The sequence below is a fragment of the Budorcas taxicolor genome, chromosome 23, assembly GCF_023091745.1.
Source record: "Budorcas taxicolor isolate Tak-1 chromosome 23, Takin1.1, whole genome shotgun sequence".
NCBI classification, from domain to species: domain Eukaryota; kingdom Metazoa; phylum Chordata; class Mammalia; order Artiodactyla; family Bovidae; genus Budorcas; species Budorcas taxicolor.
The window spans coordinates 29,260,850-29,273,451 of record NC_068932.1 but is presented as its reverse complement, the minus strand read 5'-3'; the positions used below and the strand labels follow the sequence as shown (position 1 = coordinate 29,273,451).

Below are 12,602 nucleotides of genomic sequence, written 5' to 3'. Positions count from 1 at the left end.
ATCAGCCTTGGGATTTCTTTGGAAGAAATGATGCTAAAGCTGAAACTCCAGTACTTTGGCCACCTCATGTGAAGAGTTGACACATTGGAAAAGACTCTGATGCTGGGAGGGATTGGGGGCAGGAGAAGAAGGGGACGACTGAGGATGAGATGGCTGGATGGCATCATGGACTCGATGGACATGAGTCTGAGTGAACTCCGGGAGTTGGTGATGAACAGGGAGGCCTGGCGTGCTGCGATTCATGGGGTCACAAAGAGTCGGACACGACTGAGTGACTGAACTGAACTAAACTGATGTCTCTTTGAAATGTTCCTGTCCTGTGTATTCCTTACTTTTTACACAATGCTTCAGGGTTCCCCACGTCTAGAATCAGCCAATTCCAAGGAATCCTTGTTTCAGTGGTGACCATGGGATCATTAGGACTTCCCTGGTGGCTCAGATGGTAAAATGTCTGTCTACAATGTGGGAGACCCAGGTTCAATCCCTGCGTTGGGAAGAGCACCTGGAGAAGGAAATGGCCTCCACTCCAGTACTATTGCCTGGAAAATCCCATGGACAGAGTAGCCTGGTAGGCTACAGCCCACGGGGTTGCAAAGAGTCAGACATGACTCACTTTCACTTTCACTTTTCACTTCCAAAGAATAGCAAGGAGATAAGAGAGCCTTCCTCAGTGATAAATGCAAAGAAATAGAGGAAAACAACAGAATAGGAAAGACTAGAGATCTCTTCAGGAAAATTAGAGATACGAAGGGAACATTTCATGCAAAGATAGGCTCAATAAAGGACAGAAATGGTATGGACCTAACAGAAGCAGAATATATTAAGAAGAGGTGGCAAGAATACACAGAACTGTACAAAAAACATCACGATGGTGTGATCACTGACCTAGAGCCAGACATCCTGGAATGTGAAATCAAGTGGGCCTTAGGAAGCATCACTATGCACAAAGCTAGTGGAGGTGATGGAATTCCAGTTGAGCTATTTAAATTCCTAAAAGATAATACTGTGAAAGTGTTCCACTCAACGTCAGCAAATTTGGAAAACTCAGCAGTGGCCACAGGACTGGAAAAAGTCAGTGTGCATTCTAATCCCAAAGAAAGGCAATGCCAAAAAATGCTCAAACGACTGCACAATTGCACTCATCACACACTGGTAAAGTAATGCTCAAAATTCTCAAAGCCAGACTTCAGCAATATGTGAGATTGCTGAAATGGATGTGAGAGTTGGACTATAAAGAAAGCTGAGCACAGAAGAATTGATGCTTTGAACTGTGTTGTTGGAGAAGAGTCTTGAGAGTCCCTTGGACTGTAAGGAGATCCAACCAGTCCATCCTAAAGGAGATCAGTCCTGGGTGTTCATTGGAAATACTGATGTTGAAGCTGAACCTCCAATTCTTTGGTCACCTGATGCAAAGAGCTGACTCATCTGAAAAGATCCTGATGCTGGAAAAGATTGAGGGCAGGAGGAGAAGGAGATGACAGGATGAATTGGTTGGATGGCATCATTAACTCAATGGACATGGGTTTGGGTAGACTCCAGGAGTTGGTGAAGGACAGGGAGGCCTGGTGTGCTAAGGTTCATGGCGTCACAAAAAGTGGGACAGAACTGAGTGACTGAACTTAACTGAACTGATAGTGTATAGCCTCAGGTTAATTCTCAGCCTTTCAGTGGGTGGGTGTCTCAGGGCTGTGACCTTCCAAAGGCTTCTATGCTGGTATCCAGTGGTATAGCCTCTGGCTGCAGTGTTTCTGTACTTATTTGAATGTATTTTTCCTGTTTATTGAGTTTTTTCCTCTTTTATATGAGTTAAGAAGAGCATAAGAAAGTTACAGTAGGAGGGATTCCTTTTCCCCACTTAAGGTTGGGTTTCAGAATTGCACACTGTGGCAAAATCTTTTTTCGTGGACATTAAGTTTTGTTATGAAGAAGGTTCTGCATGTATTGCATAATGGTTACACTTTCCTGTCTCTTGCCTGAGTCAAGAAGAAATCTTTCTTAGATTCTCACCGTGAGAACTCTGTGAGGTTCCTGGTGGAAAAGCCTACGAACTCCCCTAAGACTGAATCCACAAGGAGTTCCTCATTTTCAAATTAGTCCATTCTTAAGTTCCAGCATTTTGTCAAAGTTACCACTTACATATTCTTGCCAGTTTATGGCTCCACAAGTTTGTGCTCCAGGTAAGTGGATCCCAGAAGCTGTGTCTCTCCAGATTTTCTAGGTGGGCCATTTACCTTATGACTTTAGTATTTTGATGGAGCTAATAAAACTGGTACCTGACAAGTATGAGAGTGATAGCTTCCAAAATCTTTACATGTCAAAGCTAAAGCCAGAAGACAAACTTTATTTTTAAAAGCTAAGGGGAAGAGTTGAGCTATATAAATGTTGTTTTTGTTAGGCAGGCTGATCGGCTCAATGAGGTACATAACAGCACCGGGGACCTGAGTCATGTTTGCTGTTTTCTTGAAGAACATTCCTTAACCAAATAAGGAAAAATTTCTATATGCGATAGCATAAGGAAGGCGTTGCATGAGCTCATTCTGCCTGTCCAATCAGGTATCACCAAGTACCCTGTAACTGAGACAAAGAGCTGACTGTGTATAAACCGCCACACTGCTTTGTTCGGGGCTCTCGTCTGATTCTGCTGCATCGGATGAGGCTTGAGCCCTAGCGTGCTAGAAATAAAAAATTCCCTTCTTGCCTTTGCATTACCACAGTAGACTTGTTCACTCTCTTGGTTGGTTTGGAGATATGGGCTCGGTGCATAACATTTGGGGGCTCGTCTGGGATCTCCGGCCTACCGGGGAGGACAACTCTCCTGGTAGAAGGGAATAATCTCGTTAGGAGTTGAGAGCTGTGAGCACCAGTGCTAGCAGTGCAGAGGCCTAGATTAAGTCCAGGGCCCAGTATCGTACTGGGGAGGCATTTAGGTGTAAAGTGCAGAGGCAAGTCCAGCGTAAGGCCGGGTCCCCGGTAGCGAACCGGGAGGGCAGCTGGCACTGAGGACGTCCTGACGGTAAGACACTTGCAAGTAGAGAAGGGGTCTCTAGTGCTATAAAGGAGACTGAAAGTAATATTGAGAGTTGGAATCTGTTTGTTGTGTAATCTTTGTGACTCTGTGTGCCGGCACTGTCTGTGTGAGTCTTGTTGTCATTGTCCGTGTTCTCTGTACCCATGGGGCAATCTACTTCTACTCCACTGTCTCTGATGACTGACCATTTTTCTGATTTTAAGTCTAGAGCTCAGAATCTTTCGTTACTGGTGAAGAAGAGCAAATTGGTGACTTTCTGTTCCGCCGAGAGGCCCACCTTTGACATTGGATGGCCACAAGAGGGAACCTTCAATCCCCAAATTATCCAGGCAGTTAAAGAGAGGGTGCTTACCCCTAGTCCTGCCGGGCACCCAGACCAGACTCCCTACATTCTGGTCTGGCAGGATCTAGTGAGAAACCCTCCGGAATGGCTTAAACCCTTTGTTCTCGCTCCTCCTAAACCTCCTAAACCTCCCCGTCCCTCTTCCCCGACTCTAACCTCGCTAAACCCACAGGTGCTAGTCATGAAAGCTTCTGCAGAAAAAGAAGAAAAACAGGATGAAAAACGACCTAAGCCGGTGTTCCAGGAATCTTCTTCTCTGTATCCTAATCTGATTGACCTGGAAACCGAGTTGTTCCCACCCCCATACGCGGATCCACATCCACCCTTGCTTCCACAGGTTCCACAAGTTTCATTGGGAGAAGCCCGGAGGAGGGCCAAGCCCTCGGCTCCTCCTAGGGAAGGGGGCCCCACCCAGGGAACTCGGGGAAGAGCAAGGGAAATGCCCAGCGCAGCGGAAGAAGAAGGCCTGGAAATTCCCTCCTCCACTGTTCATGTGTTTCCGGTCTGGGCGGGGCCAGCCAGAGAGGGTGGGGAACGGACATATCAGTATTGGCCCTTTGCCACTAGTGATTTGTACAATTGGAAGACTCAAACTCCCTCTTTCTCTGAGAAACCGCAGGGTCTTATTGATCTTTTAGAATCTATCCTCTTTACTCACAATCCCACTTGGGATGATTGTCAGCAACTGTTACAGGTACTTTTTACTACAAAAGAGCGTGAACGGATCCTGTCAGAAGCCCGGAAAAATGTGCCAGGGGTGGATGGGAGGTCCACAATACAGCCTCACCTCATTGAAGAGGGGTTCCCCTTGGTGCGACCCCACTGGGACTTCGGACACGCTGAAGGCAGGGAGCGTCTCCGAGTGTACCGTCAGACTCTCATGGCTGGCCTTAGAGTGGCCGCCAGAAAGCCAACTAATTTGGCCAAGGTAAATTCAGTGAGGCAAGAGCCAAATGAGAGCCCGGCAGCCTTCTTTGAAAGGATAATGGAAGCTTTTAGACAGTATACTCCTATGGACCCACAGGCAGATGAGTCTCGAGCAGCAGTTATGCTAGCATTTGTGAATCAGGCAGCCCCCGATATTAGGAGAAAGTTACAAAAGATAGAGAGGCTGGGTGAACAGTCCCTGCAAGATCTAGTGAGGGCAGCAGAGAGAGTTTTCAATCATAGAGAGACCCCAGAGGAGAGAGAGGACCGCATTAGAAGGGAAGAAAGAGAATTTAGAGCTGAAGAAAACCGTAAGAACCAAAAAGAGCTGGCTCAGATATTTTTCGCCGGAATTGAAAACAAAAATAGGTTCCAAAAAGGGAAAAAGCTAGACTCAAAGACTGAGAAAAAACCTGCAAGGCGCAAGCTTGAAAAAAACCAATGTGCGTTTTGTAAGGAGATTGGACATTGGAAAGATAAATGCCCCAAGAAAAACCTAAAAGAGGGGCCCCAAAATCCAAAGAACGAGACTCCCTCTCCTGACCGTCATATACTCTACGCGGGTGAGGATAGTGACTAGGGGGGTCAGGGCTCGACACCCCTCCCCGAGTCCTGGGTAACTATAAATGTGGAGGGGAAACCGGTTGGCTTCATGGTGGATACAGGAGCTCAATACTCAGTCTTAAACCAAAGAGATGGACCCATGTCTAAGAAAAATAGCTGGGTGCAGGGAGCAACCGGGACTAAGCAATATGGGTGGACTACAAAACGGCATGTGAACTTGGGGACCCACCAAGTGACCCATTCTTTTCTGGTGATACCGGAGTGTCCAGCGCCCTTGCTGGGAAGAGATTTACTGTCTAAAGTAAATGCCCAAATTCATTTTGACCATGGGCAAGTGTCAGTTTTAGATGGAATCGGGCGTCCTCTTCAGGTCTTGTCTCTGGCATTAAAGGATGAATACAGACTGTACTTGCCAGAGGCCCCAGTGACAATAAATCCCGAAGTACAGCCATGGGTTCGGAGATACCCCCAGGCCTGGGCTGCAACAGCAGGAATGGGACTGGCCAAACAGAGGCCCCCTATTATTGTGGAACTGAAAGCCAGTGCCACACCGGTGAGAGTGCGGCAGTATCCCATGAGTCAAGAGGCTCGGCAAGGAATTACTCCTCACATACAATGCCTCATAGACGCTGGGGTCTTGAGAAAGTGCCGGTTCCCATGGAACACTCCCCTGCTTCCTGTAAAGAAGCCTGGGGGAACTGATTTTAGACCGGTTCAAGACCTGCGAGAAGTCAACAAATGGGTGAGTGACATTCATCCTACGGTTCCTAACCCTTATACATTGCTAAGCAGCTTGCCACCAAGCTACGTTTGGTATACTGTTTCAGATTTAAAAGATGCCTTTTTCAGTCTGCCTCTTGCCCTTGCAAGCCAAGAGATCTTCGCCTTCGAATGGCAGGAAGATGGTGGTCAGACTCTTGTGCAGCTGACGTGGACTCGCTTACCACAGGGTTTCAAAAACTCACCCACGTTGTTTAACGAGGCCTTGGATGAAGACCTCCGTGAGCATCGGGTTGAACACCCTACCATTGTTTTATTACAATATGTTGATGACCTTATGCTGGCAGCGACTATGGAAAAAGAGTGCCAAGAGGCAACAGGTGATCTTCTCCAAACCTTGGGGACTTTAGGTTACAGGGCCAGTGCCAAAAAGGCCCAGATTGCCAAGCAAGAGGTTACATACCTCGGTTATAAGATAAAACAGGGCCAGAGGTGGCTAACACAGGCTATGAAAGAAACCATCCTCCAGATCCCTGAGCCGGCTAACCCTAGACAAGTGAGAGAATTTCTGGGAACTGTGGGATATTGCCGATTATGGATCTTGGGGTTTGCAGAAAAGGCCAGGCCCCTGTATGAAGGGACCAAAGAAAACAAAGACTGGAAATGGACTGAATCAATGAAAACGGCCTTTCAGGAGCTCAGGCGTGCCTTGCTGGAAGCTCCTGCCCTTGCCCTTCCTGACCTATCTAAGCCTTTCCAATTATTTATAGATGAAAGGCGAGGGATAGGAAAAGGGGTACTAACACAGAAGTGGGGACCTTGGAAGCGTCCCATAGCTTACCTTTCCAAGAAATTGGACCCAGTGGCAGCCGGAAGGCCACCTTGCCTCCGAATCATCGCGGCCACCGTGCTCCTAGTCCATGATGCTGATAAACTGACTTATGGACAGAGACTCTTGGTCTACACTCCTCATGCTATAGAGAGAGTTCTGAAACAACCCCTGGGTAAATGGATTTCCAATGCCCACTTGACACACTACCAGGCCCTGCTACTTGACACCTCACGGATTCATTTTCAAATGCCCTACACTCTAAACCCGGCTACTCTTTTGCCCAATCCGGAGGGGGATAGCCCCCTCCACGATTGTGATGAGATACTGGCCGGGGTAATGGCAATATGGAAGGACTTAACAGATATGCCACTGGATAACACTGAGCTAATATGGTTTACAGATGGAAGCAGTTATGTAAAAGATGGACAGAGACGGGCGGGGGCCGCAGTGGTAGATGATTCTGGATGGACTATATGGGCGGAGACTCTTCCCCCAGACACCTCAGCACAAAGAGCAGAGTTAACTGCCCTGATTCAAGCATTAGAGAGAGCTAAAGGAAAAAGAATAACTATTTTTACTGACAGTCGCTATGCTTTTGACACGGTACACATCCAGGGCCCGATATATCAGGAACGGGGGTTTTTGACAGCTGAAGGAAAAGAGATTAAAAACTTGCCAGAAATCTGTCGACTTCTGGAGGCTGTGCAGTTGCCTCGGGCTGTGTCAATAATACATATACCTGGACATCAAAAAGGGGACAGCCCCACGGCACGAGGAAGTCGTGCCGCAGATCTGGCAGCTTGAAAAGCGGCTAATGAAGATTTTATCGCTCCGGTGTTGGCGATCGGACTTCCACCCCCAAGTATGGGAACTTTGCCCCCAACCCCTGAGTATTCATCCACAGACCTTGCCTGGATCCAGGAACGTCCCAACCTCCAACAAGGAGAGGATGGATGGTACCGAGACTCCGATGGTTCCTTGATACTCCCTGCTCAGTTGGGATGGCAACTGTGTGAGCATCTACACTCGTCTACTCATCTGGGAGAGAAAAAGACTCTGATGCTTTTTCAAACTGTGCACCTGCGATTCCCCCGGCACCGAACAACTGTGAAGAACATAGTACATGCTTGTAAGGCATGTCAACAGATGAGGCCAGGAAAGAGGCAACACGCAGGACTGAGGTATCGGGGAGAAGGGCCAGGGCAGCACTGAGAAATCGATTTCACCGAGGTGAGGCCAGGCAAGTATGATTACCGGTACTTGTTAGTGTTGGTAGATACCTTCTCAGGGTGGGTAGAAGCTTTTCCTACTAAGGGAGAAACTGCAATGGTAGTGGCTAAAAAGATTTTAGAAGAAATAGTTCCCAGGTTTGGCCTGCCGGTGACTATTGGCTCTGATAATGGACCTGCTTTTGTGAGCCAAATAGTTCAGAACCTTGCCCGGGCTCTAGGGACCATATGGAAATTACATTGTGAATACAGCCCACAGAGCTCGGGGCAAGTTGAAAGAATGAATCGGACCCTAAAAGAAACTTTAACTAAATTGGCTATAGAGACTGGCGGGGACTGGGTGACTCTCCTTCCCTTTGCCCTCTTTCGCGCACGTAATACTCCTTATCAGCTTAATCTGACCCCATTTGAAATTCTGTATGGGCGACCTTCCCCTGTATGTCCAATATTTGAAGGAAAGAAACTTCCACCTCCTACTTTGGGACAATTCCAGGAGGCTTTGATGGCTTTGGGCAAAGTGCATTCTCGCGTCTGGAAACTGCTCCGGGAAATACATGAGGGTCAAAACAAGGGGACTATCCCCTCACATAACATCAGCCCTGGAGATTGGGTGTGGGTCAAAAGGCACCATACCAAGGCACTAGAACCTAAATGGAAGGGTCCTTATGTTGTTCTTCTTACCACCCCAACTGCCCTAAAGGTCGACGGTATCGGGCCTTGGGTGCATTGCAACCACATACGCCCAGCTACTTCAGCAGAGCAGGAAGACGCTAAAAAAGAATGGGAAGCGTCTCTGCACCCGTCCAAACCCCTGAGGCTGAAGCTCTGGCGTCGTCGACAGGACCAAGGCAACTCGTCTGGACCATCTTATGGATGACCATGTTACTCTGCTCCGAAGCTGTCAGCGTGAACCCACACCAACCCATCAAAATCACCTGGAAACTGCAAAATGGACTAACACGTGAGATGCTTAACTCCACCACCACAATACATCCACCAAATACTTGGTGGCCAGACTTATACTTTGACCTTAAGCCGGTGGTAAATGTACCTTGGAAAAGGGGCTACCTCCGGAATCATGCATTCTGGGCATGTCCAGGTGCACCCAGGCACAACTGGAAGATCTGTGGGGGGATACAGGACTCTTATTGTAAATCTTGGGACTGCATAACTTCTAATGATGGGTCGGAGACTCCAGGGTATAGACGGTGGGATGTAGGAAATTGGGACTTGCTTAACTTCTCATTTGTAGGACCTGTACCTCCGTACTCCGATTGGGAAAAGGATCATAACTTTGCCCAGGTAAAAATAAGGTTTAACATTGACAAAGCAAAAAAGAGAAGGCCTGGGTCAATGGGATATCATGGGGACTTCAGACCAGAAATGACCTGACTACTTATAATGGGATCATTGTTGTGAGTCAAGTTTTAGAACCGGTACAAATGTATAGTATCGGTCCAAACCCCGTTGAACAGGTCCATGCAATTCTCTACCCGACAACCTCCCTACCTACATCCCAGGGACCAACAAAAGACCCAGAGGCGGGCCCCCTTGCTAAACCTGGACAAACAGATCCACTATGGAAATTAGTAAAGGCAGCTTATGCTACCTTAAAACAAACCCATCCTGAGGCAACTAAATCCTGTTGGTTATGTTACAACTTAATTCCCCCTTATTACGAGGCAATAGGCCTCAACGCCTCTTACGACCTGGCCAACGGCACCGATCCTCCCCAATGTCGATGGGGAGAACGAAAAGTAGGTCTTACAATGAAAGAAGTGTGGGGAAAGGGACTATGTATGGGCAAAGTGCCGCCAGACAGATCCTCATTGTGTGCCCTTACTGTTGAATTCATGAGTTTGCCTGTAGCCAGGTGGTCAGTTCCACAGATGGGAGGATGGTGGGTGTGCTCTCACACTGGGTTGACTCCCTGTGTACATAGCTCCATTTTTGATCCTAAAAAAGAATTTTGTGTTATGGTGGCTGTGATACCAAAGATACTGTATCGACCAGAAGAAGCTGTATATGATTATTGGGCCCACAAATTGACTGTTAATCAACAAGGAAGAGCTTATAAAGTTAAGAGAGAGCCCATTACTGCCATAACCATAGCAACTATGTTCGGTCTGGGAATAGCCGGGGCCGGAACTGGAATAACAGCTTTGTCCATGCAAAGTCAAGGATTTAACTCTTTAAGAGCAGCCATAGATGAAGACATCACTCGTATAGAACAGTCTATTAGTCATTTAGAGTCATCTTTAACTTCCCTGTCTGAAGTAGTTTTGCAAAATAGAAGAGGGATAGATCTGCTATTTTTGCAACAAGGGGGACTTTGTGCCGCCCTAGGAGAAGAATGTTGTTTTTATGAAGACCATACTGGAATAGTTAGGGAATCCACGGCCTAAGTGAGAGAGGGGCTAGCCCAGCATAAACGAGAGCGTGAGGCTCAACAGGGATGGTTTGAGTCCTGGTTTCAACAATCCCCCTGGCTGACTACTTTAATCTCTACCTTGCTAGGACCCCTGATAATCCTTCTAATAATGCTTACGTTCGGCCCTTGTATTATCAATAGACTTGTAGCCTTTGTAAAAGAGCACATTAATACAGTACAGCTGTTTGTGTTTCGGCAGCAATATCAAACAGTATCTCAGGACCCAGAGGAGGATTCCTTTGTATGATCTAAGAACAGGGGGGAATGTTAGGCAGGCTGATCGGCTCAATGAGGTACATAACAGCACCGGGGACCTGAGTCATGTTTGCTGTTTTCTTGAAGAACATTCCTTAACCAAATAAGGAAAAATTTCTATATGCGATAGCATAAGGAAGGCGTTGCATGAGCTCATTCTGCCTGTCCAGTCAGGTATCACCAAGTACCCTGTAACTGAGACAAAGAGCTGACTGTATATAAACCTCCATACTGCTTTGTTCGGGGCTCTCGTCTGATTCTGCTGCGTTGGATGAGGCTTGAGCCCTAGTGTGCTAGAAATAAAAAATTCCCTTCTTGCCTTTGCATTACCACAGTGGACTTGTTCGCTCTCTTGGTTGGTTTGGAGATACGGGCTCGGTGCATAACAGTTTTAAGAAGATCCTATAGAATGACTAGGCACAGAAATGGTTTAAATTTTCTTTAATGGAGACAAGATGAATAAAATCCAGAAATTAGGGGAAAATTTTTTTTCTTTTTTTGGTTCTAGTCTGTGCTCACTAGCTATGTATCATTCATCTACATTCAATCCCCTTGACTCTTAACCCCTACGTATCAAAATGTTAATGAGAATGACAACAATTTTATTCTTAATATGCTCTACATACTGTGCTAAATTGTTTTCACTCAGTATCTGACTTAGTCCTCATTATAAAAAAATTGTTATTTCATGCTTTTAAGAATATTTTGCCAATTGTTACCGAAGTTTAGTGATTTGTTCAGTATCATTCAGCTAGGGGATGGTTGATATTCTACTTTGAACTTGGATTCTCTGACTCCAAAACACAAATTCTTAACCATTGTACCATCATTATTATTTAATAGATCATAATAATGAAAGCTGTTTTAGAATTCTCTGGAATGACAGATACATTTTAAGAAATGAGGATAAGATTGTATATGTCCCTTGATTACTTTGGGATAGAATTAATGCTTTGCTCTACGTTTGACCATTAAGAGTTTCTCCTAAACAGCTGTTTTATCCACTCTTGAATCCCAACTTTACCTTTGATTTCACAGACAACTGATCTTCTAATTTGTCTTCCATGGCAATGGAAGACAACTTGTCTCTACCTGTGCTTGGATTAGTACCAGAGTACTGGGTCTGCCAGATGAAGTCTCTAATATTGGCAAATAATTAAAGTGTAAAGAAGGGAGGTGTTGGGAAATAGAATTTCCCTGAGTTTGTGTGTTTCTCACTAAGGCCTCCTAAGCTACAGAAACATATACACTATGAAATTAGAAAATGTTTGCTTTCTCTTTTCCTTTAAACATTTTCTTATATCACAATGATTACATTTGTAGTTATTCATTTAAAATTTTTCTTATGGAGCCAAAATCCAGAAGATTTCATTCACATATAGGCACCTAGGTTATTTCTGCATGTACAGGGTAAGCTGGAGACCTTTCTTCCTAGGTACTACATTTTAAGAAAGTATGAGGCCTGGGGATTTTGAGACATCTTTAGTTGACAAAATCCAAGAGTTTTGTGGTTGTCTGTCTCCTAGAGAGTTTTTCTTTACATTAGAAAGAATTAGAGTTAGAAATCAAACCCATTACATTTCCAAGTAGACCCTTTCAGGAGGGGAAGGTTACAACTTCATCCTCTCTCATAAATCAAGAAAAAATAATTTGTTTCTTCTTCTTCTCCTGTGGAGTGTCTGGCTACTTATGTAAGAAAAAACATTCACTGGCTTTCTTACTTATGTAAGAAAAAACATTCACTGGCTTACCCCAGGTATAAGGACTGGGGTAAGAAGTGGGGAAGGGAGAGGCAGTACACATTACTTAATGTGAAGTAATTAATAAAAAGTCCATCTTCAACCAAAAAAACCTTGTGTGTGCATTCAGGATAAAGTTAATGAAGATAAATATTAAAAACCCAATAGGAGGAAAGAAAGATGGCTGTCATAGAGTGACAGTGAATCCAACTAAGATAATTTTAATTGGATAAAGTTTCTTTCAGCCAAACTGTGAGACCACCAAGAACTCTAAGGCTTTTTGAGGGGTCTAGTGCCCCATCCTGGAGAAGGCAATAGCACCCCACTCCAGTACTCTTGCCTGGAAAATCCCTTGGACAGAGGAGCCTGATGTGCTGCAGTCCATGGGGTCACTGAGAGTCGGACACGACTGAGCGACTTCACTTTCACTTTTCACTTTCATGCATTGGAGAAGGAAATGGCAACCTCCTCCAGTGTTCTTGCCTGGAGAATCCCAGGGACGGCAGAGCCTGGTGGGCTGCTGTCTATGGGGTC

General features: G+C 45.7%; 1 protein-coding gene across 1 annotated transcript; it reads left to right on the top strand.

Moving 5' to 3' along the window:
* Positions 1-3,552: 3,552 nt before the first annotated feature.
* Positions 3,553-8,935, top strand: LOC128068085 (protein NYNRIN-like). The gene is given in 6 exon segments (XM_052661228.1): positions 3,553-3,898; positions 4,010-4,182; positions 4,396-4,509; positions 5,029-7,248; positions 7,336-8,402; positions 8,896-8,935. Coding segments are annotated over 6 exon segments (3,960 nt in total).
* The last annotated feature ends 3,667 nt before the right edge of the window (positions 8,936-12,602 follow it).